Source organism: Fonsecaea erecta, assembly GCF_001651985.1.
Source record: "Fonsecaea erecta strain CBS 125763 chromosome Unknown Scaff3, whole genome shotgun sequence".
NCBI lineage: Eukaryota > Fungi > Ascomycota > Eurotiomycetes > Chaetothyriales > Herpotrichiellaceae > Fonsecaea > Fonsecaea erecta.
The window spans coordinates 2,305,768-2,332,383 of NW_017387246.1; the positions used below are offsets into that span (position 1 = coordinate 2,305,768).

The window sequence follows — 26,616 nt, forward strand, 5'->3', positions numbered from 1 at the left end:
CCCTCTCACACAGCTGCCAACTTGTCTGCAATCGTTCAAATCAGATATTGTTCTCAACAATCCTTGTTCCAATGTAATTGTGCCATTCGAGGCAATGTGTCAAAACTCGAAAAAGTTCCATCCGCACTGACCCAATCAGTGGTGTTGCCACTCAGGTACTTCGCTGCTGCGGCCGAGAAGAAACTCGTTACATATACATCTACCAACGTCGTGTCCGACGTGTTGGTTCCGACACTGACATTGGCTTGCACGTAGTGGGGGGTGGAGGCAACGCCCTGGTTGATGTGGATGATATTGTCCCCGTCGGTGCCGAGATCGTCCTTGGTCACATATCCTGTTGTTTTGACCAAGGTCGTAGCGTTGACGGGAACGGGGTCGCGTTTGTAGACTTTGTCGGTCTGCATGTTCGAGAGCAAGTTCTTCGCTGAGGACCAGGGGGCCGTCATGTATAGCCAATAGTTGGTGTACGGATTCGTCTGATATGCATTGTCGATCGTAAAGGGCCCCTTCAGTAGATCATAGCGGAAGCCACCAGTGTTGGTCAGGATTATGCGTGGCATGTTGGTTCGGTTAGGAGCGACCACGACGGCAGGAAACACGACATTCGTAAGGTAGTTGAACAAACTCTGGTTGGAGCTGAGGGGGAACCGGTCCAGATAGTAGTTGTTCGGGCAGCAGCCGAGCTTGTTGGTCAATGCTGGGAGACTGTCCACTTCGGCGGTGATGTTCCTGCTGATCGTCACACCCAAGCTGGAATTGAACGTCTGCTCATTAGTGCCGGTGTGAAATTCAAAACTGTACCGGTTGAAGTCCAGATATTGTCTCGAGTAGGATAAGGTGGAATCTGGGTTGGGCTTGACCCCAGGGAAGTTGGCGGGTTTCTGGGTGATCCGGGTAGCATTTCCCATAGGCGATTTGGCTTTGGTGACACGGCTGGGCAAGCCATTGACAGACACCCACCCCACCGTCTCGCAATATCTTCCCGAAGCAATGCCCACCGCCGACGCATCAAAGACCACGGCGTCACGCACATGTCGATGACCACCAAAGATCTGAATCGGGGTGGTAGGATGGTGTTGGCGGATAGCCGCGTAGATCAGACCCCATTCCGTGGAGTCGCGAAGAGTGATGTGTCCTGCGACCAGAAACATGTCAACATCAGCCCTCTGGACCTGTTGCTGGAACCAAGATTGTTTGACCGCGTCACCGACCGGAGTCACAATCGTTGCATTACTGTTACCGGTGAAATTGAAAATAAATGCAAAGGCCATCATGCGGATGCCCATCTTTGTCTCCCAATAGGCATAGCGGTTGGAAAAGGGGGTGGGAGTCCCAGTGAGATTGAACTCGACGTTGGAGGTGATGTAGCGGCCGCCCCAGTTCGGAGCAAAGTTGTGGAATGTGTCATTGGCAATCGGGGTCGTATAAAGCTCATGGTTGCCAATCGACAACAAATCGTACGGGAGTCTCTTGAAAACGGGCAGCGTGAGCTCTCCATTGGGTGTTGTGGCGTCTCCAAAGCCGGTGCCGTCGTGCAAATCCCCCGAGTCGATGAGGAGGAGGTCGACACCCAGCACATCCGCTTTGGCCTTCATCTTCTGCACAAAGTCGGCAAAGTCGCCATAGTCGGCGCTGTAATTGTCATCCAGCAAATGGCCCGCGAGCCAGCCATGGGTGTCTGTCGTGTGAAGGAAATTGATCTGGCCCCAATGCAAGTCCTTGATCTGTTGTGGCGGGGTGGGAAGAGCAGCTGGCTGGATGCGTTTAGCGAGGTCATGTCTTCTCATCAAGCCATGGTCGACGTAGCCTCCCAGGACCGGGGATGTCCAATCGTGGTCGACACACGAGGAAGAAGGCTCTAGGAATGTGGCGAGGACAAGTAATGGAGTGAGCAACATGGCAGCTTCGGATCACTTCCCAAGAACGAGCAATGATAGCTACACGAGGATAGGAAGAAATCATCTTGAAAGCAAAGGACGGTAGCTGGGGTCTTATCACACGGTGGTACCAGATGTGCAGGAGCCGCAGAGCGGTGCCAGCTTCTTCCTCGTAGCACCTCAGGGTTCATGGTAACAGGTACGTGAGCCCATCGAGGTGCTACTGCAGGTTGCCGTAGCATGGGCCTGCCCGATGCGGGAGAAGATAGACGGAGGGGCCATGTCAGCACGGTAGGCTCACAGCTGGCCAGGCTGAGAGATGGCGATCTTCAGAAACCGGCACGGGTCAATAGCCATTTTGAGTGAGGGTGACCTATTCCTGAAGAAGGCCTGGGCCCAACAAGTGACCTGCTTCAGAGCTTGACTTCGGGACAAACCTCGAGCAGGACGCAAGATGTTGTTCTAGCTCCTTGGATAGCGGCTGGGCACACGACACAACACGCAAGGTGGAAGGCCGGACATGAGCACGAGGGGGAAGCAGTTGGAGAGGATGAGGACGGAGAAATACGAGGAGCCCGGGAGTCTCTTGTCTAACCTGACCTTGATACATTCATTGCACATGGCTAGCTCTCTACGCCAAATCCTGAGGTAGCTACCACCTGTAGATTTCCGTCATGCACAGCCTTGCTTATTCCAGCATCGTCTCATTTCGTCTCATCTCATGTCCATCAATACAATCAACACATAATCGGGTTCACAGCAAATGACCCCTGTCAGAGATTCGTTAGTGGCTCCTCCCGAGAACAAGACAACATTGACTGCGAACTCACCTGGTTTTGAATCGCCAGCTGGGCAAACCTCTCCTGTGCATCGTCGTCCTCTTCCAGGAGCTTGTCGATCACCTTCACGTCGTCAATGGTCCAGAAGTGTCGGAAAGCGGCCACGATGTTTTCCGTGTGCTTCTGGACGACATCCTCATCCACCGCGGCAAAGCAGAGTCTGAAATATTGCCACCCTTTCTCTTTCATGATCTCGGGCGTGGGGCAGAACATGGTTCCCGGAGAAAGTAAGACGAGGTACGGGTCGGTAGTAAACAAAATCCAAAGCGCCTGAGAAAGTCGTGCATGGTCGACCTCATTGAAGAGAGGGTGGGTCTCGAACCGTGCATGCAGCCAGAGGAACATGCCAGCCATTGGGTAGTCAAAGTCGTACATCTGCGTCTTGTGCACCACCTCGTATTCCATGTCGTCGGGTGCAAAGACGTTGGATTTTGGCTTCGAATCTTGAATCAAGTATTTTCCCTCCTCGAGCGTCGACGCCATGACCTGCATCCGTCGTTCATAGTTGCCCCGTAACCCCTCGAGCCATCGAACCCAGCCGTCCGCCTTCCATCCACTGCCGTCTTTGCTGCCTCCCTTGCCGGGATCACCGTCTGCCGAGGGTCCAATGATGAGTTCCGCGATCATGCTCTGAACAAATCCGCTAGGTTGCTGAGTGCTCGTCTCGGTGATACGCAGGATCCTGTCCACCACGTCCGGCTGAGCTGTGATCCAGCCTAACCGGCAGCCCGGAGCAACCGTCTTGCTGAAAGTGTCCAGTCGCACGACTCTCCCATCGACGTCGACGGAGAGGTATGAAGGGACAAGGCTATCCAAGAACGGAAACCCGCCGGATTTGCCCCCGGAGGCCGTGTTGTAATTGTAAGAGCTGTCCGACGGGAAGTTCTCCGACACAGGTTTACCCCGAGTCTTCATGGACATCTCGTTTGCGGAGGGATATTGCAAGTACCAGTACGGGTCATCTTCGATAATGATGATGTCGTATTTTTGACACAGGGCATAAATTTCCTTGCGCCTTTTCAACGACAGTAGTCCAGAGGTTGGATTCTGGCCCATCCTGCTCTTGTTAGTGCCCTTCTTTCACGGTGATCAGGAGGTCACTCACGTTACAGTATACATCAAATGTGGTCTCTTACCCTTGTTCTTGTCCCAGCTCACAAGGACGTCTTCCAGCCCGCCTTTTCCATAAGCCGTCATCCCTTCGTCGTCGATGGTCACCGGGACCACATTGAGCCCACGGGGTTTGGCAGCTTGGATGGCATTCATATATGCAAACTCTTCGCAAAGTATACCCTCCCGTTCTCGGATCCAATCTCTTTCCTCGTCCCAGATGTTGCTGAAGCATTCAATCGCTTTCGAAAAGCCATCGGTCGAGCCACACGTCAAAATCACCTCCGGTCCGTCCTTATAAGGCACATTGGGATGAAGATGCCTCTGCGTAAAGGCTCGTATAAAACTGTAGAGGGGAGGATATCCTTGGGCGGTACCATATTGCAGGGCAGTGGTCAAATCGATCTTGCGCAGGAGGTTCGGTTCAGCTGAATCGTGAGGCACAAGGACCCGCGAGGCCGTCGGAGCTTCTGATAGAGATGGCTTTGCAGCTGCGGAGGCTGGGGGATCGACAGGCTTGTTGGGCGTGGGCTTGAATCGGTCGGGAAGCGCCGTTGATGCTTCCAACGTGTCATACGGAAAGTATCCTGGGTTTGGAAGGCCTGGCGACCGTTAGCCAGCGACAACCCCTGGGTCAAAGCGCAACAACATGCCTCCAGCAAGGTTTCCGATCCCCGGAATCGCAAAGTATTTATAGAAAGCTTTCATCTTGCTGGCAACCCGCTGTTTGGTCACCCGCGAGTACAGATGGGACAGATCCTTGGGTGCAGGCTTGTCGGTAATGGTCGCCATGGCTGTGGTACTGTTGGGGTTGTGGAGTTGACAGAACGATTGAAATCTAAGCAACGTAAGTCACTGGAGAATATCCTGAATGTCCAAGAGTAACAAGAAACTTCAGGAAGCAGAGGCATGTAATCAGGAATGTCCATTTTGCATTGATCGATGACTATTTCACAATGGCATGGCTCGACCGACTGCCGACTCCGATGATAATAGCGATAAGGAAGTACGTCCCTAGACCACCGGAAGGCGCGTTCCGCCAGTGCCTGCTGCTGTCACCCAACTGTGAGGCTAGTGCTCTTATTAGTCAGCTCTCACTCGGAGCTTCAAGCTTCCGACGCCCTGTTGCAACTTTTGGTGATCTAGATGATGTCGTGGCCAGCACCGTGAGAAACACGCAGGAAGGTCTCAACCTCTCAGGAGGAGGTCTGTTGGGGTCCTGCTACCGTTCTGGGGAGACCGCTAGTGAGTATGTGCACGTTGATTCCATCAACTCCCAATTTTCCATCATTAGCATAACCCTGTGTCATTATGTTCTGGATGTCATGTCCATTGGGGCGGGTGCAGTGGCTTGGGGGATGCAAGCTCAAATTGGTGGTTCTCTCTTGGTCACCCTCATCCACATGTCGCTCACAATGAAGACACCTGCACTAAAGGATTTCCACGGGTGCTGTGGGTCGACAATGGTGAACTCGAACTTTCGAAGCAGCTGTGGCAGAGAAATAGGTTAGAATTTTGGGGGCTGAAAAGCAACGGTGCCACCCAACTTACCTGTGCGAACACCTTGTTGAGCTCGATGAACGCAATGCTCTTCCCGAGACACGACGATCTCCCATAGCCAAACACCATGTCGACGTTGGCCTCCTTGCGCTTGATCTCCTCGGGCGTGCCTTCCAGGAATCGCTCGGGCCGGAATACCTTAGCATCAGGCCCCCACAACCCTTCGTCGAGGAACAGTCCGAATGCACAGGATCCGATCTTCGTTCCTCCTGGGACATAATATCCATGGAGGGTGTCCCCCCCCGGCGGCACGCATTTCGACTGGAGCCCTGTAACGGGCGGGTGAATGCGTAAGCCTTCTTTGATCACGGCTTGGAGGTACGGCAACTTGCGGGCTTCGGCGTCCTGGATGGGATCGGATATGTGGGAAGACGAGAGCTCAGCCAACAGTTTTGCCAGAACCGGTGGATTCGTGAGAATATGAAGCATCGTCGCACGTATCGCTGACGCTGTGGTGTCGCTGCCGGCGAGGATCTGGACCATGGTCTCAGTTTCGGCGTCTTCGCGTGAGAGGCCATGTCGAAGAAAAGACCCCAACATGTCCATACGTGGTTTTGATTCGGGTTGGAATCTTTCGGCGACCACTCCCTTTGCCACTCCCATGATCTTGCCCAGACCATATGCATCCGTGTCCTTCGGCATCAAGAACTTCATGAGGGGCGACTGGAAGACCTTGGACAAGCCTGGAAACGCGGCACACAGGATCATGGCCGGAATGGTGCTTTCGGTGGTCTGGATATAGTGGAACACATCCTCGTCCTTGTCGAGAAATCCGAATGCTCCTCCAAAGGCAATGGCAGACAGAATGTCCAGTGTCAAATATTGCGCCTTGCGCGCGAAGTCCATGGGTCTAAATTCTTCCGGGGTGGAGATATAGTTGCGTTCGATAAGGTCGACAAGTTTTGCGATACAATCGTCGATTGACTGCTCGAGGGTAGGGTTTTCCTTACCAGCATACTAGCGACAGCGTCAGCATCCCACGCGCAGACATTGGAACACAGTGTCTGCTCAAATACCCCAGGGGCCATTTTGGCACGAAGCATGGCATGTCTCTCCTCATTTCGCTCGGAGAGGATGTTATCGCGATCGACTCGCAGGGCATCATACCAGTCAGACCTACGGTACGGAGATCTCGCCGCACCCATTGTCTTGAGGATCTCGGGATCAGATGTGATGAGGTCGTTCGGTCCGATGCGAACCAGAGGACCTAGAAAGCTGCGTGTCAGCTCGGGAAATGAGGTTGGCGGTACACCTCGGAGCAGGGGGTGGTACCGTATTTGAAGCATTGTTGCGCAGACTCGATGTACATGGAACCATCCCAGGTGTGTTTGAGGAGCCATCCTTTGGAGAAACCGGCAGAGAAGGGACCCGGAATGTGTCGCAGACGGTACCAGTCGTAGAAGGTCTTTGCAAGGGAGTAGACCACGTAGACCCCAATCCCAACACCAAGGTAGGCGAGGGCGAGCATGTTTGCTTCCCTTTTGGGGGAGGACAAGGAGATAAATGTGATGTCCGACTTTGTGTTCACCGGGCGGGCGGGGGGTGGGTGAGTTTCAGATCAGATCTCGCATGGTACGTATTTGCCCTTTTTTGCGGGAGAGCTCTGTGATGGGCAACGGTGCCGGTGTGCCTCGGGTGGATCCCAATGTGAGAGAAAGGCACGAGATAAGGAAGGACTGACAGCCACGTCTGGGGGAAGATGTTGTACAGCAGATGTCAACCGGGGGGGGGTTACCAAACGGGCGTGTTGCACTAGTGTGGTCGGTAGCAGACGTTGAAGTGACGGTGAGGGCGCAGTCGTATTGGTGTTATTGGTTCCTGCGGGTGCAACAGCCCTTGACTACAACACGGGCACCAACCGGGGAGGGAGCGGGCCTCGGGACAGGGGCTACTAGGCAGAGCTTAGTGAATCTCGATTTGACGGGGTCTGGCCCTTTTTGTTTCCCTGACCTGCACCTCCGTTGTTCCCCTGGCCACTGCAAGACTGATCTGGCCGACAGCGACTCACTATTATGGAGTATTCCTACGTCCAAAGCCACAGCTAGCCCGCCCGTTCCCCAACTCGCTTACAGCCGTCGCATCTGCCGGTCTACAACCCGCTATCCAGGCTTTGTCCCACTGATGGTATATCTGAGGTTTCACCCGTCAGCTACGCCCATGACACAGATCCGCAATTGGGATGGGTTGCTCACATGGGCCAGAACGCATGATACCTCGTGTTCCTCATGTCTTTTCGGACGTCGATCAAAAATGCCTCCAGCTCCTCGGTCGTCCAGCCTAAACCTCGTGTAAAAAGGGCCAGACTGATGCCTGACAGAGATGCCGTGAAATTGTGATAAGTCCAGACTCCTAGCGTATTCCGGTTGGTGAGCATGTTCCATTCCGGCCCAGATCGATGCAAGCTTACCGATCGTCTTCAACGTGGGATCTTTCTTCTTCCAGGGGCTCATTGGCCACATGTAAGGCGTTTCCACAACGTCGACGAAGCCCGTCTCGATCATGATTTCCCTCACGGACTCGACACTATCAAGCGGACACCCCAGCTGCCTACTGGCTTCAAGCATATAAGCTGCCCATTTGGCCAGTGCAGAATCCGGCGGAAGGGTTCCATCGTCACACCCCAGGTGGAACGATATATCTTGGACCTCGAGCATTGCGCCTGGAGCAAGGTTTCTATGCAACACATCAGCACGAACCACCGTCGTCAATCGCATGGGGTGACATGAGCCCCTTACTCGTAGCTTTGCTGGATGAACTGCCGCCAGTCTGCAATAGCCCCCGTCATGAACCGGCTGAAGATGAAATCGAATTGATAGCTGAAAACCCATTGCTGTCCGACATCCATGACTTCAAACCTAACGTTAGGGGGAACACTACTTACCAAATGAGCAAAGGGATGATGGGAGTCTGATTAGACTCACTATATGGGTTGCACAGGGCTGACATCCACTCCGAGCACCTTTGTTCTGTCAACTGTCATCCGCGTGGAAGCCATGGCGGCAGCGACAACTCACGATTGCTTCCGGATGAAGATCACCTTCGACAGCCACGTCAGTCACCCATCACTTCAGACTCGGAAGATGCCTTTCCCCTCTTACCGAATTCAACCGACCAGATGCCCGTTCCAGTACCGATGTCTAGCACATGGTGCAATTCCCTTCTCTTCTCCACGCCACAGGTCGACAAGCGGTCGTTAAAGGTCATCTTTAAAAGATGATGTTGCAGGTCTGGCCAAAGCTACGGTCAGTGGATCAGGGAAAATAAGGGAGCGGGAACCAGATACTCTACCTAGTCGATCTAGCTCCATCTGTCAGGGCAACGACATCAGTAAACTCGTCTTCCACTTGCGGGAGGGATAATGGGTCCAACATCGATACCTCATCATTGGGCAAGACATAGGCTGTAGAGAATTAGTCCCAGATTCGGGAATGCTGCAACGACGTAATACTTCGCTCGCCGTAGGCGTTATAAGTTCTCCCGTGTTCCTGAATGTAATCGAAGACGCTTGATGTCAGAGATGACGTGGACAGCAGGTCATCGTCCTGCGTAAAATATCAGCTTGTAGGCGTGCTTTCGAGACGACGAAAAGCTCACATCTCCAAGAGCCGAGTCGACGTCTTCCGCAGCGTCTTGGGTTTCATCCTGGGTTAGCAGTATCAGCCATCGACCCGAGCTACGTAGAAAGGCACAGGCCGTGATCAATCCTACTGGCTCAAAATCCGGGTTTGGGGCAGGATCATGTTCTTCTGGTAGTGACATGAGGCAGGGCAGGTCGTAGAGGATGCCAATTGAGCAGAGACGAGGGAGGCTTCCCTGGGAAGACGTGTCTGTCGGCTCAATTTGAAGAGACTCGCATTGTTTGCTTCGAGATATACTCTGAGACTCTTTGCAAATCACAGATCCGAGTCTGTCCCAGTCGTGTAATCCATTGTGGACCCTTGTCTGCTTGTTCCCTTTTCTCTCCAGAAGACCCTGGTGCAACGTGGGATGAAGGAGGATTTGCTGGCCGACTGTGTCGTCGTATTCCCCCGCCTGTCACAGCATGGTACAACACCGACCATTCTGATTTGATATCGTGCCATGTGGCCTAGTTGGTGACACAAGATACATTGGCGATGGGATCAAGGTCCCCCCTGACCTAAACATTCTCCCAGGGCCGTCGATCGATAAGCATGTTATTCTGATTGAGTTTGGACTGTCTCATGCATTTTCTACTTAGGTGTTTTTCTGTGTTGCATCGGACATGATATGCAAGGTCTTTTGCCCTCTTGCTGACAATGCGGTGCAGTTTGCGGCAAGTTACTGGAGAAGATCCTTTCAGGGTTGCAAATGCATGCGACGACTCGTCTCTGCACGACGCCCCTTTCGGATGTGATTCGGGCTGTGTCACAAAACCACGTCAATATCAACATCTGCCGACGACGTATTGAAGGCCGCAGGTGGGATATTACGTAGGAGAAGAGCGTCCTCGTGGCATGGCCAAGGCGATATCTGCAAGTTGCTTGCAGTCGGACGGCGTTCTAGGCCCATTGTGGCCGATCAGCGGGGGCTGCAGACGGATTTGAATCGTGGCTTGAAGTGTGCGAACACGACCGTTGTTGCTGCAGGCCATTCGATAAAGCGAGAGGTTCAAGGTGGATTCACGGTGGGATGTGCCGTGCTCTTGAATGGTGGGACGCGCCTTTCTCGACCACATGCACCTTGGCGGCGAGCCAACCCCGGAAATACATATCTATATAAGCGAGCTTGTCTGACGAGAAGAGGGTGGAGGGGATTCACCATCAATTACCGGGGTATTGTTGTGTCAGACGGTGCCATTTATTTCTCTAAGGCGAGCGTGGGGGGTTTCGCGTCTCGCCTAAATGCACGAGCAGACGGAAATATGACTTCTTCTTCTGCTTTTGCTTCTTCTGCTACTTCCCTCATCGACACACCTCGTTCTCACTCTGAAATGAGAAGCATGCAAGACTGGCGGAATTCCATGTTGCCCGCCCAATAAGACTCACACCTACGATGAGGCCCAGCTGCGGCCCTCCACGTGTCGTTGTCTGTCTTGACCATCGCCGCTTCTCTCCCTCACCCATATATCCTCTGCTGGTAATTCTCGTGGCTCTTCTCTGAGGCTGTGTCTTCCGTCCCTGCATCGCCCTCTGGACGTCCCTTACCCTTTTCTGATAACGAGTGGACGACGACATAGGTCGTGAACAGTGGGATCCCTGTCATCATCGCGAGACAGGCAGAACTCCAGCTAAGCGTTCCATTGAAAATGCGGCCTCAGATCCGTCACAGCCGCCTGCTGCACAAGAGGAGAGATCAGAAAGGAGGCTCGGCAAGCCGCAGACAACGAAATCACGAGGATAGTCGCTTGCTTCCCGAGTGACCTGTTTATTTCGTGTGGCCCGAATTACTACGCCTGGGAACTGCGAGCTAGTCAGCTCCCAAAATAGGTTGTTGCTGCGATGACGGGGCCATTCTTTCAATGGACGCAGAGCGGGGTGCCTTGGTATTGAATGGCAATGGAAGAGATTTCACCCAGACCTGCTTCGTGATTCTGGACTGGCTGCTGAGCCAGCGCGGCGAAGCGAAGCATTGCTGATCGACCCAGCCGGCATTCAATTCTCATGAAAGAAATCCCTCAGATGCTCTACCAGTCGGGAGCCTGAAGCCATCGCCCACCGGACGTGGATCGGTTGACACCTGAATCAAGCACAACAAGACGAGTTGAAGGCCAAATCCACACCGAAAGGTTCACTGAGTCGATCCTAGTTGGCAAGTCACGTATAGAGGCAAAGAGAATATATTAGGAGCCAGGTCGTTGGTGCCGTGCCGGTAATCCTGGTATATAAATGTGCCAATGATCTCCGAGAGGCGAGAAGGCAGGGATGCCAACAAGTCTCACCGATCCTCAAGGAGAATATTCAACCACAGAGGCATCGGATAGCTCGGTCCCAAGGTGCCCATGGCAGCCGCAGCTTCCGGTCATGCTCTGGCCCGCCAGCCTCGTCAGCTCCCACAGTGAAGAGCAGGCGAAAGTCTGTCGAAACTGCACTAGAGTGACGACGGAGGCCCAATGGTAATTGACAATGAGGTACGAGGCAAGCTTGAGCTCAACAAAGAATTACAACCTGTGTGGTCTCAAGTAGCGTGGCAGCTTGGTATAATTATATTGATGTGTTGTAATAAGACCAACGATGTTGGCGGTGTGTTTTTCTGCCGGTCTCTGTGTCAGCATCAGCAACAGCAACAGTCGCGCATCCAACTCACTCCATTCGCTCCTCGTCCTCGAGTCACACGTTTCACTTATTATTCTTAGCATTGGTTTGTTTGCGTGTCTGCTGATTTGCTTTCTGGTGCACTGCTTCTGCCCTTCTCCCTCGATGTTTTCTTTTGGATAGTTGCTGCGGTATCGGTTTCCTGTTTCTTCTCCTCCACCCCCTCCCAGACCCTGTCCTCCCCCCTCTCGTCCGATATGGTTCAATATCGCGACCACGACGACGATCCTGCCTCTGAGACCCTTCCCCTGACGGACGAAGAGACGGCAACCGGTGCCCAGAGTCCAGAGTTGCACATCCAATCGACCCCCGATTCTCCGACCACGACCGCGCTCCCGCTCCCGGTGTGGCTACGGGAATCCGCCAGTTCCTTCAAGTTCAAATGGGTGCCGTTGCCTCTCCGCAAAGCAGGCAGGACCGTCGCAACATGGGTCAAGGGTCCAGTTCCGCCCCGTGTCCTCAAGATAGAGCCAATATACCCCAAGATTCAGCAAGCACCGATTAGGCTGCTGGATAAATATGCGCCGAAGAAAAAGCAGCGAGTCATCCTTCTCGTGGGGCTATACGTGTGCTGGTTTTTAACCTGGTCGCTCATGCTCAAAAGTCACTCAACCTCTGGATTCATCAAGGGATACGGCAAGCCCAGCAACCTGTGGTGCGGCGCGAGCTTTTGGAACGAAGGCAACGGATGCGGATTGAACGGGAACATGTGTCGGCCTTTCTCTTCGGCGCATTTGACCTTCCGCTGTCCCGCGAACTGCATGGGCACTCATCTGCTCGAAGAACATATGGTCGGGAATCAATCGTTGCGATATCAAGGGTTGGTCGTCGGTGGCCCCAAACCGGGCGAACCCGACTCCATGCCAGTCTACCGAGCCGACAGTTTCATCTGCCAGGCGGCCATCCATGCTGGCATCGTGACGGAGGGCAAAGGCGGTTGCGGAGTAGCCACACTCATCGGGTCTCACACCAACTTCCCATCCACCAAGGCTAATGGGATTGAAAGTACGAGCTTCGTAGGGACGTTTCCCCGAGCCTTCACCTTCCAACACCTCTCGCCCACCCAGGCCACCTGTCCGACAGATTCGCGATGGCCTCTTTTTGTGGTGACGGCCGTCGCACTGGTTGTCCTCTCTGTCTTCACCACATCCCCCGCCGTCTTCTTCTTCAGCACCTTTGTGATCATGTTTTTGCACGTCGGTCTGGTCTCAGATCCACCCAATACCGCCAACTTCTATGAGGCCATCAGCAAACTCGTGGAACGTCTTCTTCCCGCGGCGTTTATCGTCGTCATCCTCTATCGCGTCGCCGCTCTGCCGCTGCTACGCGGCTTGACTGCTCAGGTCGAGAAAACAGTGCTCTACCTGGGATTCTGTTTCATCGGCGCGTTGAACAACTATACATTCGCCCCGCTCATTCCCATAGAACGACTGACGCCACGCGACCTGGCACAACCCGGCGCACCCTTCGCCCTCGCGCTCATTGTCACCATCATCCTGGCCATTGTCATTTCGCAAATTCACTTTATCCGCATTTCGGGCAACATGCCCAAATACCTCGCCATCTACGGTGCCATGGCTCTGGCGCTGATCATCTTCCTCGTGCTCCCCAACCTCCGACTGAGGATCCATCACTACATCTTGGCGATGCTGTTCATGCCCGGAACGTTCACGCAGACCCGGGCCTGTCTGGCCTACCAGGGGCTTTTACTGGGACTGTTTGTGAACGGGATCGCCCGCTGGGGTTTCGCATCTATCATCCAAACACCCGCGGCGTTGGGCGAAGCGAACTCGGGTGGCGGCAGCGGCTCGCCGGGGTCATGGTGGGGGGCGAAATCGCCCAACGTGACGGCCGTCGTGGCGCCAGACATCTCCAACATCACATTCAACTGGGGACCCTTACCTAAAGACAGCGGGGTGGATGGGGTGAGCATCTTGATCAACGACGTCGAGCGCTGGCGCGGATACACGGACGAGGAGCTCTTCTGGGACCCAGAAAGCGTTACATTGCCACGACGGCACGAACGGGGCGACACGGACGACGCCCTGGAACCCGAGTTCTTCCGGTTCGCCTGGATGAGCGGGTCGCAGACGGGGCTGTACTCGCGCGTCGGACTGTGGGACGAGCACGGCCAGTGGCACGGGCCGGATGCCGGCACGACGAAGAACATGGTTGTCGGGGACGATGACGCCGAGGTGAGGAATTATGGGGGCAAGTTCGATGTTGTTGACGAGGCGGGCGCTGCAGAGAAACAAGACGCAGAGGAGTTATAGCCCAGCTACGAAAGAGACCCCTGCAGGGGTGAATGGATCCGGAGCCATGCTCGTGCTTACACATATACCACGGAGTCTCTGAGTGGGTGACCAAGAGACTCAGTGAGTCTCCACGACACGACGGTTCGAATTGGATAGATATATAGATATACCCGCGAACACACACGCCGACCTGCACGAAATCACACCGAGGGAAGACGAGAACGGGGACGATGGAGACGAGACGAGACGAGACGAGACAAGAGGATGGAATGGGACGGGGACGAAACGAAGACACGCCTCGTCGTCGCCCTGGGTCGACGGATGGATGGGATGTACGAGGTAGATCTGACTCTGACTGAGATATCTATATATCTATATAGCATTGGTGCCGTGCTCTGCAAGATTAACGTATCAATGTGGAAATGATTTATGATGAAGACGAGACGAGACGAGACAAGTCAGACGCGACATGCGTGCTGTGCTGTGCTGTGCTGTGCTGTGCTATCTGAGAGGGGATGATGAATCAACCACTCCTCCAAGGGTAAACACATACAAGCATACACATGTATACATATATATATGTGTGCGTGTGTGTGTGTGCGTGTGTGTGTGTGCTGTATGTATACGAGTGAGTACACATCTAACGCAGGAAACTTGTTCAGAGACACTGCTAAGAGACAAGTCAAAGGGATATGGATATCGATATAGTTATATATTTGTCTATTATCTCAAAACACGCTCTGCGCTCAGGGACAGATCGCATATCGAATACCGCCAGCCGACATACAGTAGCAGGAGGCTACATATACCTATACCCATCACCAATACCTACTTGTACATAGGACACATGGCGCAATGGCGGGTGTGGATATGGTATTCATCATCCCACCGTCTAGATAATTTTACAACTTGGCCTTGGGCGTTCTCTCGGCGTCCTCCTTGTACAAGTCGTCCAACAGGGCCCGGAACCGCTTGACGGCGACGGGCCTCTTCAGCTTAAGCGTCGGGGTCAGCAGCTCGTTCTCGATCGTAAAGGGTTCGAGCATGAGCTTGAAGCTCTTGACCCGCTCGTAGCCTGCAAATTTCTTCCGGCGGCCGCACTTGTCCAGGTCCTTGAGCACGGCCTCTTTGACCTTGGGCTCCTCGCATGCTCGGAGGAGCGCGGGGTAATCGGTGGGTGAGATCTCACGAGAGAGGATCTTGGACGCGAACGGGGCAAACACGTCTGGTTGGATACCGAAGATCGCGACAAGGGACGTCTGTGACGAGTCGCCGTGCACGAATGCCTGAGCCAGGTACGTGCAGGAGGACAAGTACACACCTTCAATGCGCTCCGGCGAAATGTACTCGCCTTGCGCGAGCTTCAGGACGTTCTTGCGGCGATCGATGATGCTGAATCTGCCCCTCTCATCCACACTAGCGATGTCACCAGTCTTGAACCAGCCGTCCTCGGTAAAAGCTTTGGCTGTTTCTTCGGGGTTCTTGTAGTATCCTGTGAATACAGAGGCACCTCGCAGCAAGAGCTCACCACGTGGATACGGCTTGTCTTCAACACTGTATTCCATGTCGGGCACCGAGATCAGACACGCTTCGGCACAAGCAACAACACCGCCACAGTTGCCGACTGTGAAGTCGTCAGCTGGCTGGGTTAACGCGATGGCGTACGTCTCTGTCAAACCATATCCCTGATAGACCCTGGACGATAGCGCAACGCGAAGGAACTGTTGCAACGAAGGGTCGAGGGGTGCGGAGCCTGAGACGATAGTGACTGCACGGTCAAGACCCAGGGCCGAAGCGACCTTGCGACCCCAGATGCGGTCGTAGATGGCGTGGTGGTAGGTTGGGTTTGGCGGCGTGGCTCCGGCAGATTTGGGGGCCGGATTCGCGTTGGCCAGTTTCGTCCGGACAATATGGCGGCTCAATGCGCCCTTGACGCCGGGTTGCTCGACGGTGTTGGCCTTGATGGCTCCACCAAATCGATTCAGCAGTCTCGGGACCGAGGCGAAGTTGGTGGGACGGAGGAGTTTGATGTCGTCCACGAGTTCGAGAATGTTGCCGTGGAAGTAGCCGATCCGAGACCCACCCCAGAACGCAGTGTGTTCCAGCAGGCGGCCGTAAATGTGCGCAAGGGGCAAATAACTCAAGGCGACGCTGTTTTCCTTGACTGAAATGGAGATGAGGGAGGAAGACGTGGCTGCTACGCACATGGCGTGGGTGAGGAGGACACCTTTCGGTGGTCCGGTGGTCCCGGAGGTGTAGTTAATGGTGATGGGATCTGAAGGTTTGGGCGGGTTGTTGGGCTTCCCCAGAGATGCTCCCAGCTTCTCTACCGCATCAAGGGAAAAGATGTGGAGTCCGACATCTGCTGCCATGGCGTTGAGGAGCTGTTGCTTGGACAGTTCCGGCTTTTCGTTGGGACCCGGTTCCAGAGGGTCCAGCACGACCAGGAATTTGAGGTGAGGAAGACGCGGCTTCAGCTTGATGAGCGTCGGGACGTGTGGGAGAGAGCAAACCACCGAGGCCAGTTCGGCGTGCTGCATGATGTATTCGGACGCGTCGGGACCGAGTGTATCGTATAGAGAGACCGAGTACAGCGACTGGGACATGCAGGCCAGATCGGTGAGTTGCCATTCCGGCCTGTTCTGGCACCACAGTCCGACGCCGTAGTTGGCGCCCTGGATCCCTTCTCTTGCGTGCAACTCGACCAGTCCCGCGCCAAAATCCGACCTCCTCTTGCGGACTGTCTCATAGTCGAGCCATTCGTACGGGCCGTATGCCTGTTTTGACGAGTCGTAGGGACGGTAGCCTAGACACGGGGCGTGAGGAAACCTCTGCGCGGCATACTCAAACATTTCATGGGCCGTAGTGATGGAGGGGTCGAGGGTCTCGAGGATCCCATCGCGACATTTGTGATGGCGATAGACCGGGGTGCGGTTGGGCTTCTCAGAGCCGGGGATGGTGATGGAGTATGGCTGGCCCTTGGGAGGCGGTTGGTAGTACTCGTCGGCCTTTTGCGCGTAGGGCGGCCTGGACGAGAGAAGAGGCATGGCGAAGGGTAGAGGGACGGACGATGAAAGCAAGGACGAGGGCGAGGGAGGTAGGGATAGGTGCCAAAGGGTCAATCAATCAACCACGACGTCTCGAAGAAAGAGAGGGAAAAACTGAAGCATGGGAAGAAAAAGTCTCGCCGGTCTTTTAATGAACAACTTACACAAGAAAAAAGGTGGAAGCCGGTTCACTATTACGACCACGACTTGGACTTGACGGAGGAAGGATCTTGACCTGCGCGTGCCTGGCGAACCGACGTTGGGAATTAATGAAACGGCACAAGTCTGTCTGACGGCAAGTTGCCTACTGTAGGTAAGGGTTAATAAATAAGTAATATTTACTCCACCACCACAAAGTCCACATTTAGCTGCTATTAGAGATGGGCCAATATCTATGTAGTTAGAGATTTCGCCATGTTTAAGAGTCGAGATAGAATACCCTTCTGATGCGTTCAGACAGAATCACTTCTACGGGATCTCGTACTCACCCTCGTACCCTTTTCTTGTCAGACCGACGGACAGAATGGAAAACAGAATGCTCGGAAATCAGCAATTGGAATGCCATCACCCATGCCATGTCATCTGCTACCCTTCTCGGGCCCTGGTCGCGAACTGATCATCATGTGGCACGCCACCAACGCGACTGAGTTGCCAAACCAAGCCTCGGCATCCCCGAGTTATTAGCCAGACAATTGCCAGGGGAGGGCTAGGGGCCCCCAGTGGGTGCTAGGAGCAGTGGTAGCCTCCGGAGCAGGTGGACCAAACCACGGACATGTAACCCAGATGAGTATACCTTGTTGGATATTTATACAGTAGCTACTGGATGCAGGCCTTGGTGACACGAGGAGCCTCGGTGAAGCCACTGGAAAGATACTGGGCGACGCATGTATGTACATACGCCATACATTACGAGTGATGGGGTAGGCAAAAAGACTGGCCACTTGAATTGCCGAATAATACGAAGTACGAGGTACACAATGCACAAAAGCATGTGAAAATTCCTGAGATCGAGTTGGAAATCCATCTTCCACCGATTGGCTGCCACCACTGCGCCCCGAATTCCCCTTCCTAGCTCTTGGTCCGCAGCCTCACACACCGTGGCTGTTCAGCCCTCTACCTCTCCAGCTCTCCAGCTCTCTCCTACCCCCATGTATCGTGCCCGTCGTATCCTATATCCGCTTTCTTCTCGGTCAAATCAACATCGATCTAGAGATTCGGCCCTGTATCCAATGCGTCATCAGGATCCCTCTTGCTGTATCGCAACATTCCATTGAAAACGAAACAAGATCAAAGGTGTCAGTCAGGAAGATCAGGTAGCCCCACTGAGTGTCGCATCACCGCTCGGCTTCACCCCAGCCGCTGCATTGTCCTTGTGGCCCTCCGCATCCGGTCGGGCAGCCTCGCTGGCAGCAAAGCTTTGCTCAAAGTCATGGATAATGTCGTCGATGTGCTCGATCCCGACACTGATTCTAATCATGTCTTCTGTGACGCCCGAGTCGATGCGCTCCTGCTCGGTTAGTTGTTCGTGGGTGGTCGACCACGGATGAATGGCGAGCGTCTTCGCATCTCCGACACTATCCGCCGCGTCAGCGGTCCAGTCTGTGGACCAACTCTCCAGGGACTTCACTTACTTGGCCAGGTTAGAAATGATCTTGAATCCGTCCACCACCTGCGAACCTGCGGCGGAGCCACCCTTGACCCCGACCGACATGACGCCGCCGAACCCGCGCGGAAGATATTTCGTGGCGAGTTGATGGTAGGGATGGCTCTCCAACCCCGGATACGACACCCACGCCACATTCGGATGCTTCTCAAGCCACTTGGCCAGCTTCAACGCGTTCTCCGCAATCCGCTCGCATCGCAGGCTCAGCGTCTCCACCCCCAGGATGAACTGCTGGGCGTTGAAGGGCGACATGCAGGATCCGAGATCACGCAGGATCTCCACACGCACTCGAATGAGGAAGGCCAACGGCCCAAAGGTATCGACAAATTTCAAGCCGTGGTAGCCGGGCGCCGGATCGTTGAATTGAGGGAATCTTTTCGCGTTGGCGGCCCAATCAAACTTGCCGGAATCGACAATGATGCCGCCAATGGAGGTGCCATGGCCGCCAATCCACTTGGTCGTACTGTGCACAACAATATGTGCACCATGTTTGATCGGCTGGCAGAAGTACCCACCGGCGCCAAAGGTGTTGTCCACAACCAGAGGCACCCCCTTGGCAGTGCAGATCTTGGCAATCGCCTCAAAATCCGGGACGTTGTACCGAGGATTGCCAATGGTCTCGACATACACCGCTTTGGTCTTGTCGTCGATGGCGGCCTCGAAGTCTTCGGGTTTTTCCGAGGTCAAGAACTTGGTCTGGATGCCCAGGCGGGGGAACATGACCTTGAACTGATTGTACGTGCCGCCGTACAGGTTGGAGGTCGAGACGATGTTGTCCCCCGCGTGCGCCAGCGCCGCAATGGTCATGAACTGCGCGGCTTGGCCGGACGAGGCAGCCACGGCGGCAATGCCCCCTTCGAGGGCCGCAATTCTTTTCTCCAAGACATCCACGGTAGGGTTCATGATCCGGCTGTAGATATTCCCAAACTCTTTCAGGCCAAAGAGCCTGGCGCCGTGAGCACTGTCATTGAAGGTGAACGAGGTGGACTGGTAGATGGGCACCGCGCGGGAATTGGTGGCAGGGTCTGGCGAGTGGCCAGCGTGGACCTGAAGGGTCTCGAATTTTTGAACCCAGTCGTCCGAAGGCATCTTGAAGGAGAGGAAGCTTCCGACAGCGTCGTCCGGGAGGAGAGAGAATGCGATGGAGGGAGGACTGGTTGTAGCTAGCCAGTCACCAGGCAGTGAGGGGTCAGGCGCCGCAGAAGGGGCTGAATTGCTAGGACAAGGTTATATGTACTTGGGTCAAGGGGTGGTAGAGAGAAAGAGAGTGGAAAACAGGGTGGGCACAAGGAGCAGTCAAGTACCTCTCTATATTGAGTCTCGGGTCAAGGGCCAGGGCCAGGGCTAGGAGAGCTCTCCACTCGTCCAGAGGCACAGGGAAACAAAGCACGGGGTATGTAATCCTGGGAGCGAAAAGCTTTCTGAAGATCGTGCGTGCAAAGGGAAGAAAAAGTCTTGGAGGGGGCCCGTCCCTCGCAAGTTCTCACTCACTGTGCTCACTTGGACCAGCTTTTTGGGTGCGTCGAGGACCTTTTCCCCGCATTCCGAATGCTAAAGAGAATTGCGTGATCGGTCCATCAACCCACGTCAGTTTCCCACTTCAGTCCAAGTTCGTGCCAGAGAACATGGTGTAGCCTGTCGTATCTCGTCTCCCAATCTTGTGCGTATCGTCAGTTGTTGTGACTGCTGATGGGGCTGTCCCAAATAATAATGTACCATGGCAATCAACGAACCGCCTTTGTCCCAACTCGGCATAGGCGACCATCCGGTGAGCTGACAAGGTCTGTTACCTGGCATGCAAGGTGGAAAATCATCGAGTACCTGGCTCACTGGGCAGGCGTGCAGCAGACGTGGCGCAAATGCAATTTGCTACTCGAGCTCCTCCAAGCAGAGCTCATGTCCGCGGATGGTGCTGAAGACCCTCACGCCCAACGTTGTCGGATCCGGGGCGGAGAAGGACGTCGACTTATCTAAGCGAACAAACCACAAGCCACATGCGAATAGAAAAACGAAATCCCTACCTCGTAGATCCATGACAATGTGCTTCACCGACCTCGTGGGCCCTGTAGCTAATTTGGCCCCCAGCTTGTCGTTCAATCCTTGTACCAGGAGAGAAGCAGTCAGGGCGACCACCGTCACACCACATGGCTCTGCGGCTGAAGAGCATCCTCCATGACTTGGTCAATCCCATATTTCCCCAGTACGGAAGCAGGCCAGCCTTTCTCGAATTCCGTTCATCCAAGGTCTTTATTGTGTTCGCCGTGTGCTGGTCTGTCTTCACGGTAGGTCCCTCCGGGTCTGGCCAATCATGGCGGTTCAGCTGCTCACCCACGGTCCAGGATGTCTTCCTCTACGGTGTCGTCGTTCCCGTCATTCCCTTCGCGCTCCAGAGTCGAGTCCATGTGGCCCATGCCGACACGCAGCACTGGGTTTCCGTGCTGCTCTCCGTATATGCAGCTGCATTACTCTTCTTCGCCCCGGTCTTTGGCATCATGGCCGACCAGACAAGCTCTCGTCGAGGACCGTTTCTTGCAGGACTCGTCCTCCTGACCGGTTCAACTTTGATGCTCTGTCTGGGCAAGACCATCCCGGTGCTGGTGGTGGGCAGGTTGTTGCAAGGGGTGTCGGCGGCTGTGGTCTGGGTGGTCGCCTTGGCCCTCCTGGCCGATACGGTGAGTGAGCAGGAATCAGGTCAAGCCATTGGCTATGTCAGCCTCGCGACCTCACTGGGGGTCTTGGTGGCGCCGCTGATTGGCGGTGTGGTCTACGAGCGGTCGGGATACTACGCCGTGTTCGGGGTGACCTTTGCTGTCATCGGATTCGACATCCTCTTGCGCCTGGCCTTGATTGAGAAGAAGATCGCTGCGCGGTGGCTGGAACCAGACGTTGCGACAGGTCAGCCAACATCCACCACTCCCGCTCCGCCGGACATCGAACTCGAGGACCGGAATGAACCAACCGCTGTGGCCGAGAAAAATGCGAATTCGGCGGTGGTCGAGCCGTGCACCACGCGCCCTCGCCGAAAACTACCGTCCATGTTGATCCTGCTGAAGTCGCGACGGATTATGGTGGCATTTTGGGGAAACCTCGTGGGGGCCATGACATTTACTGCCCTCGATACGACTCTGCCCTTGTATGTCAACCAAATCTTTGGCTGGAACTCCCTGGGGGCCGGGTTGGCTTTTCTGGCGTTGATTGTGCCGGGATTTGCAGGTCCATGGATCGGCCATCTAACAGACAAGTACGGCCCCCGCTGGATTGCCGCGTCTGGGTTGGTGCTGTCCGTGCCTTTTTGGGTGTTACTCCGGCTGGTTGACCATGACACCACCAGCCAGGCCGTGTTGCTGTGTGCTCTGCTGGTGCTCTTGGGAGCTGCCACCGCGCTTCTCTTGACCTCCCTGATGGCCGAATTCAGTAAGGTGTGTGATGCAAAGGTGCGGCAGGAGCCTGATGTGTTTGCTGGGAAATCTGCGTATGCCCAGAGTTATGGGATCTTCAACGTGTCGTGGGCTGGAGGGAGTCTGCTCGGACCATTGGTATCCGCAGCCGTCAAGAGTGCTGCAGGGTGGAAGACGATGACGTGGACCATGGGACTTTGGTGCGCCGTCGGGATTCTGCCCACCATTCTGTACTCGGGAGGTATGATCTCGAGGGGGAAACGACGCGGGAACAGTGGCGAAGGAGTAACGGGCGATGAAAGTGCCTAGACGCGCGTAGAGTGGACAATGACAAGTCTTCGTGGGCGAAAGAGTAGACAGGAAGGAAGGATCGAGTGTTCGCTGGCGTCTCTTTGGCGAGAATTGCTGGAATTGCTGGTGGTGTTGAATGAAAGTGTCGTGGTGTCAAATCAGTTGCTGCGACGCGGGTGCATCTGAAACGCGGCCTCACTGGCCCCTGCAGCTCATACAGACATATTACTAAGTTAATAATATTAGCGAATGGACTAGGGTGACTGCCACCGCCAACTTCCTCGTCCGTCTCTTCGTCTGTTTCATCGTCTCATCGTCTTTTGTTCATCTCTGACTCCCCATCAGAATGTCAAACACCATCTTCTTGCTCCCGGTCGTGGCCGTCCAAAGGCCGTCCATGCAAGTCATGCTCTTTGATGGCATCTCAAACAATTCAATCTTGCCATCCACCCAAAGCGGTTCCGATGCGCGTTGTGGGACAAACAGCTGAAGATGCTCGTGATGCTGTCCAGAAATTGCCGATTGCTTTATCAACACCTTGTCTCGCCTTTTCGTTTTCCATTACTCTATCATTGCAGAGGCTAAGATACAGATCGTCTTCTTTTATTACCAACACCCGCGCCGGTTGTGAGTGTGTTTGTTGTTGTATTAGTACTGGCAGTGAGCAATCTTCTCGGCGGGTCACTAAGTTCACCTTCTCGGCGTCGTCGATGTTTTGATCAATTTCACTTTTTATTGCCCTTCTTTGCAGAGCCTCTGGTGGAAAGGTTCATAGTCACCACCACCGTCCTCCTCCAGCCACATCTGCATCTCTCAGACTCATCATCCACCAGACCCTGCCTACATCACCACCAAGACCAGCAACAAGCGATCCATCCAACATGTTTCTCAGCCCAGTCCTCATCCTCCGCATCGTCCAGGGAGTGCTGGCTTTCATTGCCATGGCTCTCGGAGCGACAGGTGTGTCTTTCGCCTCGGGGTCGAAGGTGGTGCGGAGCTGAGCTGACACGATGATTCAGTGGCCAACGTCTTGAACACCCACCATCCTGCCCTGGACGTCCCAGCAGGTGTGATCTTCTTCATCTTCATTGCCGTCTTCACCTTGCTAGTCACGGTTCCATACACAATCTTGACGCCTCGCTACTTCCCGGTCCTGGCTCATCCGTTTGCCATGCTTGCGGCCGAAGCCACCACGTCCATCTTCTGGCTGGCTGGTTTCGCTGCTGTTGCCGATCGCTTGCGCAGATCAGATATATGCCACGTCGGCGCGTGTTCATCCGCCACGGGCAGCGTTGTGGTGGGGGTCTTCGAGTTGTAGGTGCCGGGCGACTCGTACTTCCAGGCTTCTCTGACCGACTCAACAGCATCCTCTTTGGCATCACAGCCTTCTTCGCCTTTTCTCATATCTTCCTGGGTGGTAGATTCAGTGGGAACAAACCCCAAAACAAGCAGGGGCAAGTGCATCGCACGTGGACCGGGTCTGAGCTTGTGTAAGGCTGAAAATGAGGGCTACACAACACGTAGATAGCATGGTAAATCGTTGCATACCGGCAAGAGACGAGAAATGATACTGTGACCTTGATCACATTTTTGCTGTGAACACCTGCCTCACATCCATTCCCTTGTGGGATCCAGTTGGTGAGGACGGTGGACCACCCTTTGACTTGTTGCATTCCACTTCCTCAGGGTGGCGTGTTTTCTCTTTCGTCAAGATCCTCAATCTCCCAATGGCCATCAGAGTGCCCGGCGGTCTCGACTGGATGCATGCCCTTTTGTCTTCAGACTACTCCCGAGCGACCTTTTGAGGTCTTGAGGATGCACAAAACTCATTTCCGACGGCTTAGACTGACTCCCAGAAGTGGTCGTCAGACGACGAACCTTCCGAATGCTGCATACCCTCGATCAACATGTACGGTGCCAACGGCAGCTGTGAGGCTCCTCTCCTTTGCCGACGCTTTCTGAACGATGCCGCACGCCAACAAATCTCCCATTCATCCGCGAGCCGATCGTGCCAGAGGAACCGCCTCATCAGTTCTTCGGTGTCGTCCCACGACGTCGCCTCGGGCAACTTGTCCACCAAGCTGTCGAGAACTAGGTGTTGTTCGGGAGAGGCATCAATCTGAGTGTCCCAAGCACTCGCCGTGACGATGGCGCACCAATAAAGGCACCGATGGAGCCAAGGATCTCGAGCGTTGCCCGTATACGCGTTAAACGTTTCCAGGAGGGGTCGAAGAGGTCGTGCGAGTGGGATGTGGAAGGACATGTCGTTGTAGAGATGCAAACAGAACGCCAGCAATGCTCGGGAGATCTGCACCTCGATGGGCGTCAATGACAGGGCCGAGAGACACTGGAGATCATAGATGGCCCGCTGCATGGTCATGTCCGGCTTCGGTTGGGCCTCCCTCTCGTGCTGAGAGGACGCAAGCCAGTTGACGAGTTCCGTCAGCTTCACCACAAAGCTAATCACTTCAATGGCGATGCTACGACTCAGTGCAACTTCTGCAAATCCCTCCGGCAACTTGGCAACGACTGCGCAGAGATCGGGAAGAAAGGGGTGGCCCGGATACGTCAAGGTACTGATCCTGTGGCCTTTCTCGTTGATTCGGTTTGCGTAACTCGGCTGGTTAGCTTGCAAGAAGGAGGCAAGCACTCCAAACCTATTTTCCAGCTTGAGCCTGAGAGACATGCTTTGGGGGGGGGGCAATGCTGCTTACGCCAGGGTTCTGCCTCGCACGAAGCTTTTTATCCCGGTATCGTCTCTGGGCTCGCTAGACGCTAACACGTTCTCCAAGGCACGGAGATGAATTTCAAAGGATTCCAGGTCGTTGATCATATACTAGACGGTCATCAGACTGAAATCAACTCGGTGTTTGACCCATCAAGCCTTACGTTCAATGTTACAAGCGTGGACATTGTCAGCAAGACGAGGTCGGGATCCAGCCGCTCAGGAGCCATGAGACTGTCTCTTAACTCTCTGAGTGCGACTCCTCGGTGTCGGAGCAGCATCTTGTCGGCGAATGGTTCTGATCCCCTCCTCAAGACCCACGCGGCTCTTGTCATCGCAATCGTCGCCTCGAACAGCATCGGGTTCTGGAAGGCCAATGGTAGCACGAGCGCAAGCAGCGCATTCCGTCCACTTTGGACACTGAAGGCCAGCGCTTGTTGAGGCGCCCATACTTGGACATCTGGGAATCATGTGTGAGCGCCATCTCAATTGTTGTGCGGACGCGGCGCTCACAGTAATCTGCCATGAGTCGTACGCCTGTGGAAGCCCGCGCGACCGGGTAGCGCACAAAAGGATCGACCCGATATCCACTGTCGACAGTAATCAAGGGAGAGGGACAACGGCTATTCTCCGAGTCATCGTCGGTGTCAGGAGTTCGACTAGAGTGGCTGCGCGAGAAGGGGGAGCGCCGACGACCCGAGGTCGGCGCTCCTCGCTGGTTATCCATGACTCTGAGAAGAGACGGAAAGACTGAGGCGCATCTTCTTCAGGGCATCGGCAAGCTGCATGTGAAGCACCAGAAGAAGGTCAAGGGCCTGTGCTGAAGATATATTGATGGCGGCCAACTCGAAGATCGAGCAGCTCGTGGGAGTAGACTCGCCATGGATCTCGACACGGGCTGCTCTGAAGCCCGTAGCGTGTCGCCTGTGCGGGCGCCATAGGCGCATTTGATAACCTAGCGACCACATGGCTTCCACCGATTCGGATCTCGTAACGGGGTCGAAGTCAATACCCGTGAGCATGTATCCCCGAGACCAAGCTTTGGATCACAGAATCGTCCCGTCATTCAGGCTCTGTCAGCTCGGTGCCGAGCGTCTTCATTGGTAAGATGTTTGGCGAGAGGGGTCCCCGTCGACGAATAGAGTTGGTGGTGGTTTAGGAATCTCGCTTTTCTCAGAAGCGAGTCGAGTCGCTCTTAGCCGTGTTACCGACGCCTCCGAGGTCAACTTGACACCACTGTCCGTTCGTTAGAGTGCATTGATCTGCCGGTCTGCCTGCTAATAACAGGCCTGAGGCACAGGGGTGTGTGTCCGTTTTCCCCATCTGGCAGAAAGGGCACACAGCAAAAGACCACAATGTTGAGTGAGCAACAGTATACATACGGTACCGTTGGGTGACCGTAGTCGCCGTGCTTTGCTCCATGGTAGTTCATGCATGGTCCCCGACTGTCGATCATCAAAGCATTTGGGCAGAGATCCTTCCTTCTCTTGCAACCGCCCATTGGCGTGGACGTGACGGAGATGGCCCGCCCTGCTCCTGTGGACATACTTTACCTCGAAGGGGAGTTCTTCCTTCCACT

The 26,616-nt window shown here is 54.6% G+C and overlaps 9 protein-coding genes across 9 annotated transcripts; 3 read left to right on the plus strand and 6 right to left on the minus strand.

Annotated features, from left to right (window-relative positions):
* Positions 1–53: 53 nt before the first annotated feature.
* Positions 54–1,898, minus strand: AYL99_04085 (hypothetical protein; the record flags this gene model as incomplete). Its single annotated transcript, XM_018835599.1, has 1 exon — positions 54–1,898. One exon carries the CDS (start codon positions 1,896–1,898, stop codon positions 54–56), a length of 1,845 nt encoding a protein of 614 aa, XP_018695249.1.
* Positions 1,899–2,614: 716 nt separating this feature from the next.
* Positions 2,615–6,854, minus strand: AYL99_04086 (hypothetical protein; the record flags this gene model as incomplete). Its single annotated transcript, XM_018835600.1, has 7 exons — positions 2,615–2,647; positions 2,708–3,773; positions 3,822–4,428; positions 5,252–5,315; positions 5,378–6,343; positions 6,403–6,593; positions 6,659–6,854. 7 exons carry the CDS (start codon positions 6,852–6,854, stop codon positions 2,615–2,617), a joined length of 3,123 nt encoding a protein of 1,040 aa, XP_018695250.1.
* A 631-nt stretch (positions 6,855–7,485) lies between these two features.
* Positions 7,486–9,145, minus strand: AYL99_04087 (hypothetical protein; the record flags this gene model as incomplete). The annotated part of the gene is made up of 12 exons (XM_018835601.1): positions 7,486–7,516; positions 7,579–7,735; positions 7,794–8,059; positions 8,122–8,259; positions 8,308–8,345; positions 8,401–8,423; positions 8,485–8,613; positions 8,675–8,693; positions 8,764–8,786; positions 8,835–8,928; positions 8,981–9,028; positions 9,095–9,145. The coding sequence occupies 12 exons, from the start codon at positions 9,143–9,145 to the stop codon at positions 7,486–7,488; spliced, it is 1,017 nt and encodes a 338-aa protein (XP_018695251.1).
* A 2,710-nt stretch (positions 9,146–11,855) lies between these two features.
* AYL99_04088 (hypothetical protein) lies at positions 11,856–13,931 on the plus strand (the record flags this gene model as incomplete). The annotated part of the gene is made up of 1 exon (XM_018835602.1): positions 11,856–13,931. The coding sequence occupies one exon, from the start codon at positions 11,856–11,858 to the stop codon at positions 13,929–13,931; it is 2,076 nt and encodes a 691-aa protein (XP_018695252.1).
* Positions 13,932–14,815: 884 nt separating this feature from the next.
* Positions 14,816–16,960, minus strand: AYL99_04089 (hypothetical protein; the record flags this gene model as incomplete). The annotated part of the gene is made up of 1 exon (XM_018835603.1): positions 14,816–16,960. The coding sequence occupies one exon, from the start codon at positions 16,958–16,960 to the stop codon at positions 14,816–14,818; it is 2,145 nt and encodes a 714-aa protein (XP_018695253.1).
* A 1,309-nt stretch (positions 16,961–18,269) lies between these two features.
* Positions 18,270–19,712, minus strand: AYL99_04090 (O-acetylhomoserine (thiol)-lyase; the record flags this gene model as incomplete). The annotated part of the gene is made up of 2 exons (XM_018835604.1): positions 18,270–18,534; positions 18,592–19,712. 2 exons carry the CDS (start codon positions 19,710–19,712, stop codon positions 18,270–18,272), a joined length of 1,386 nt encoding a protein of 461 aa, XP_018695254.1.
* Positions 19,713–20,767: 1,055 nt separating this feature from the next.
* AYL99_04091 (hypothetical protein) lies at positions 20,768–22,330 on the plus strand (the record flags this gene model as incomplete). Its single annotated transcript, XM_018835605.1, has 2 exons — positions 20,768–20,905; positions 20,963–22,330. The coding sequence occupies 2 exons, from the start codon at positions 20,768–20,770 to the stop codon at positions 22,328–22,330; spliced, it is 1,506 nt and encodes a 501-aa protein (XP_018695255.1).
* Positions 22,331–23,193: 863 nt separating this feature from the next.
* AYL99_04092 (hypothetical protein) lies at positions 23,194–23,806 on the plus strand (the record flags this gene model as incomplete). The annotated part of the gene is made up of 3 exons (XM_018835606.1): positions 23,194–23,272; positions 23,332–23,626; positions 23,677–23,806. The coding sequence occupies 3 exons, from the start codon at positions 23,194–23,196 to the stop codon at positions 23,804–23,806; spliced, it is 504 nt and encodes a 167-aa protein (XP_018695256.1).
* Positions 23,807–24,152: 346 nt separating this feature from the next.
* On the minus strand, positions 24,153–25,764 carry AYL99_04093 (hypothetical protein; the record flags this gene model as incomplete). The annotated part of the gene is made up of 4 exons (XM_018835607.1): positions 24,153–24,969; positions 25,027–25,148; positions 25,202–25,497; positions 25,551–25,764. The coding sequence occupies 4 exons, from the start codon at positions 25,762–25,764 to the stop codon at positions 24,153–24,155; spliced, it is 1,449 nt and encodes a 482-aa protein (XP_018695257.1).
* Between the last annotated feature and the right edge of the window lie 852 nt (positions 25,765–26,616).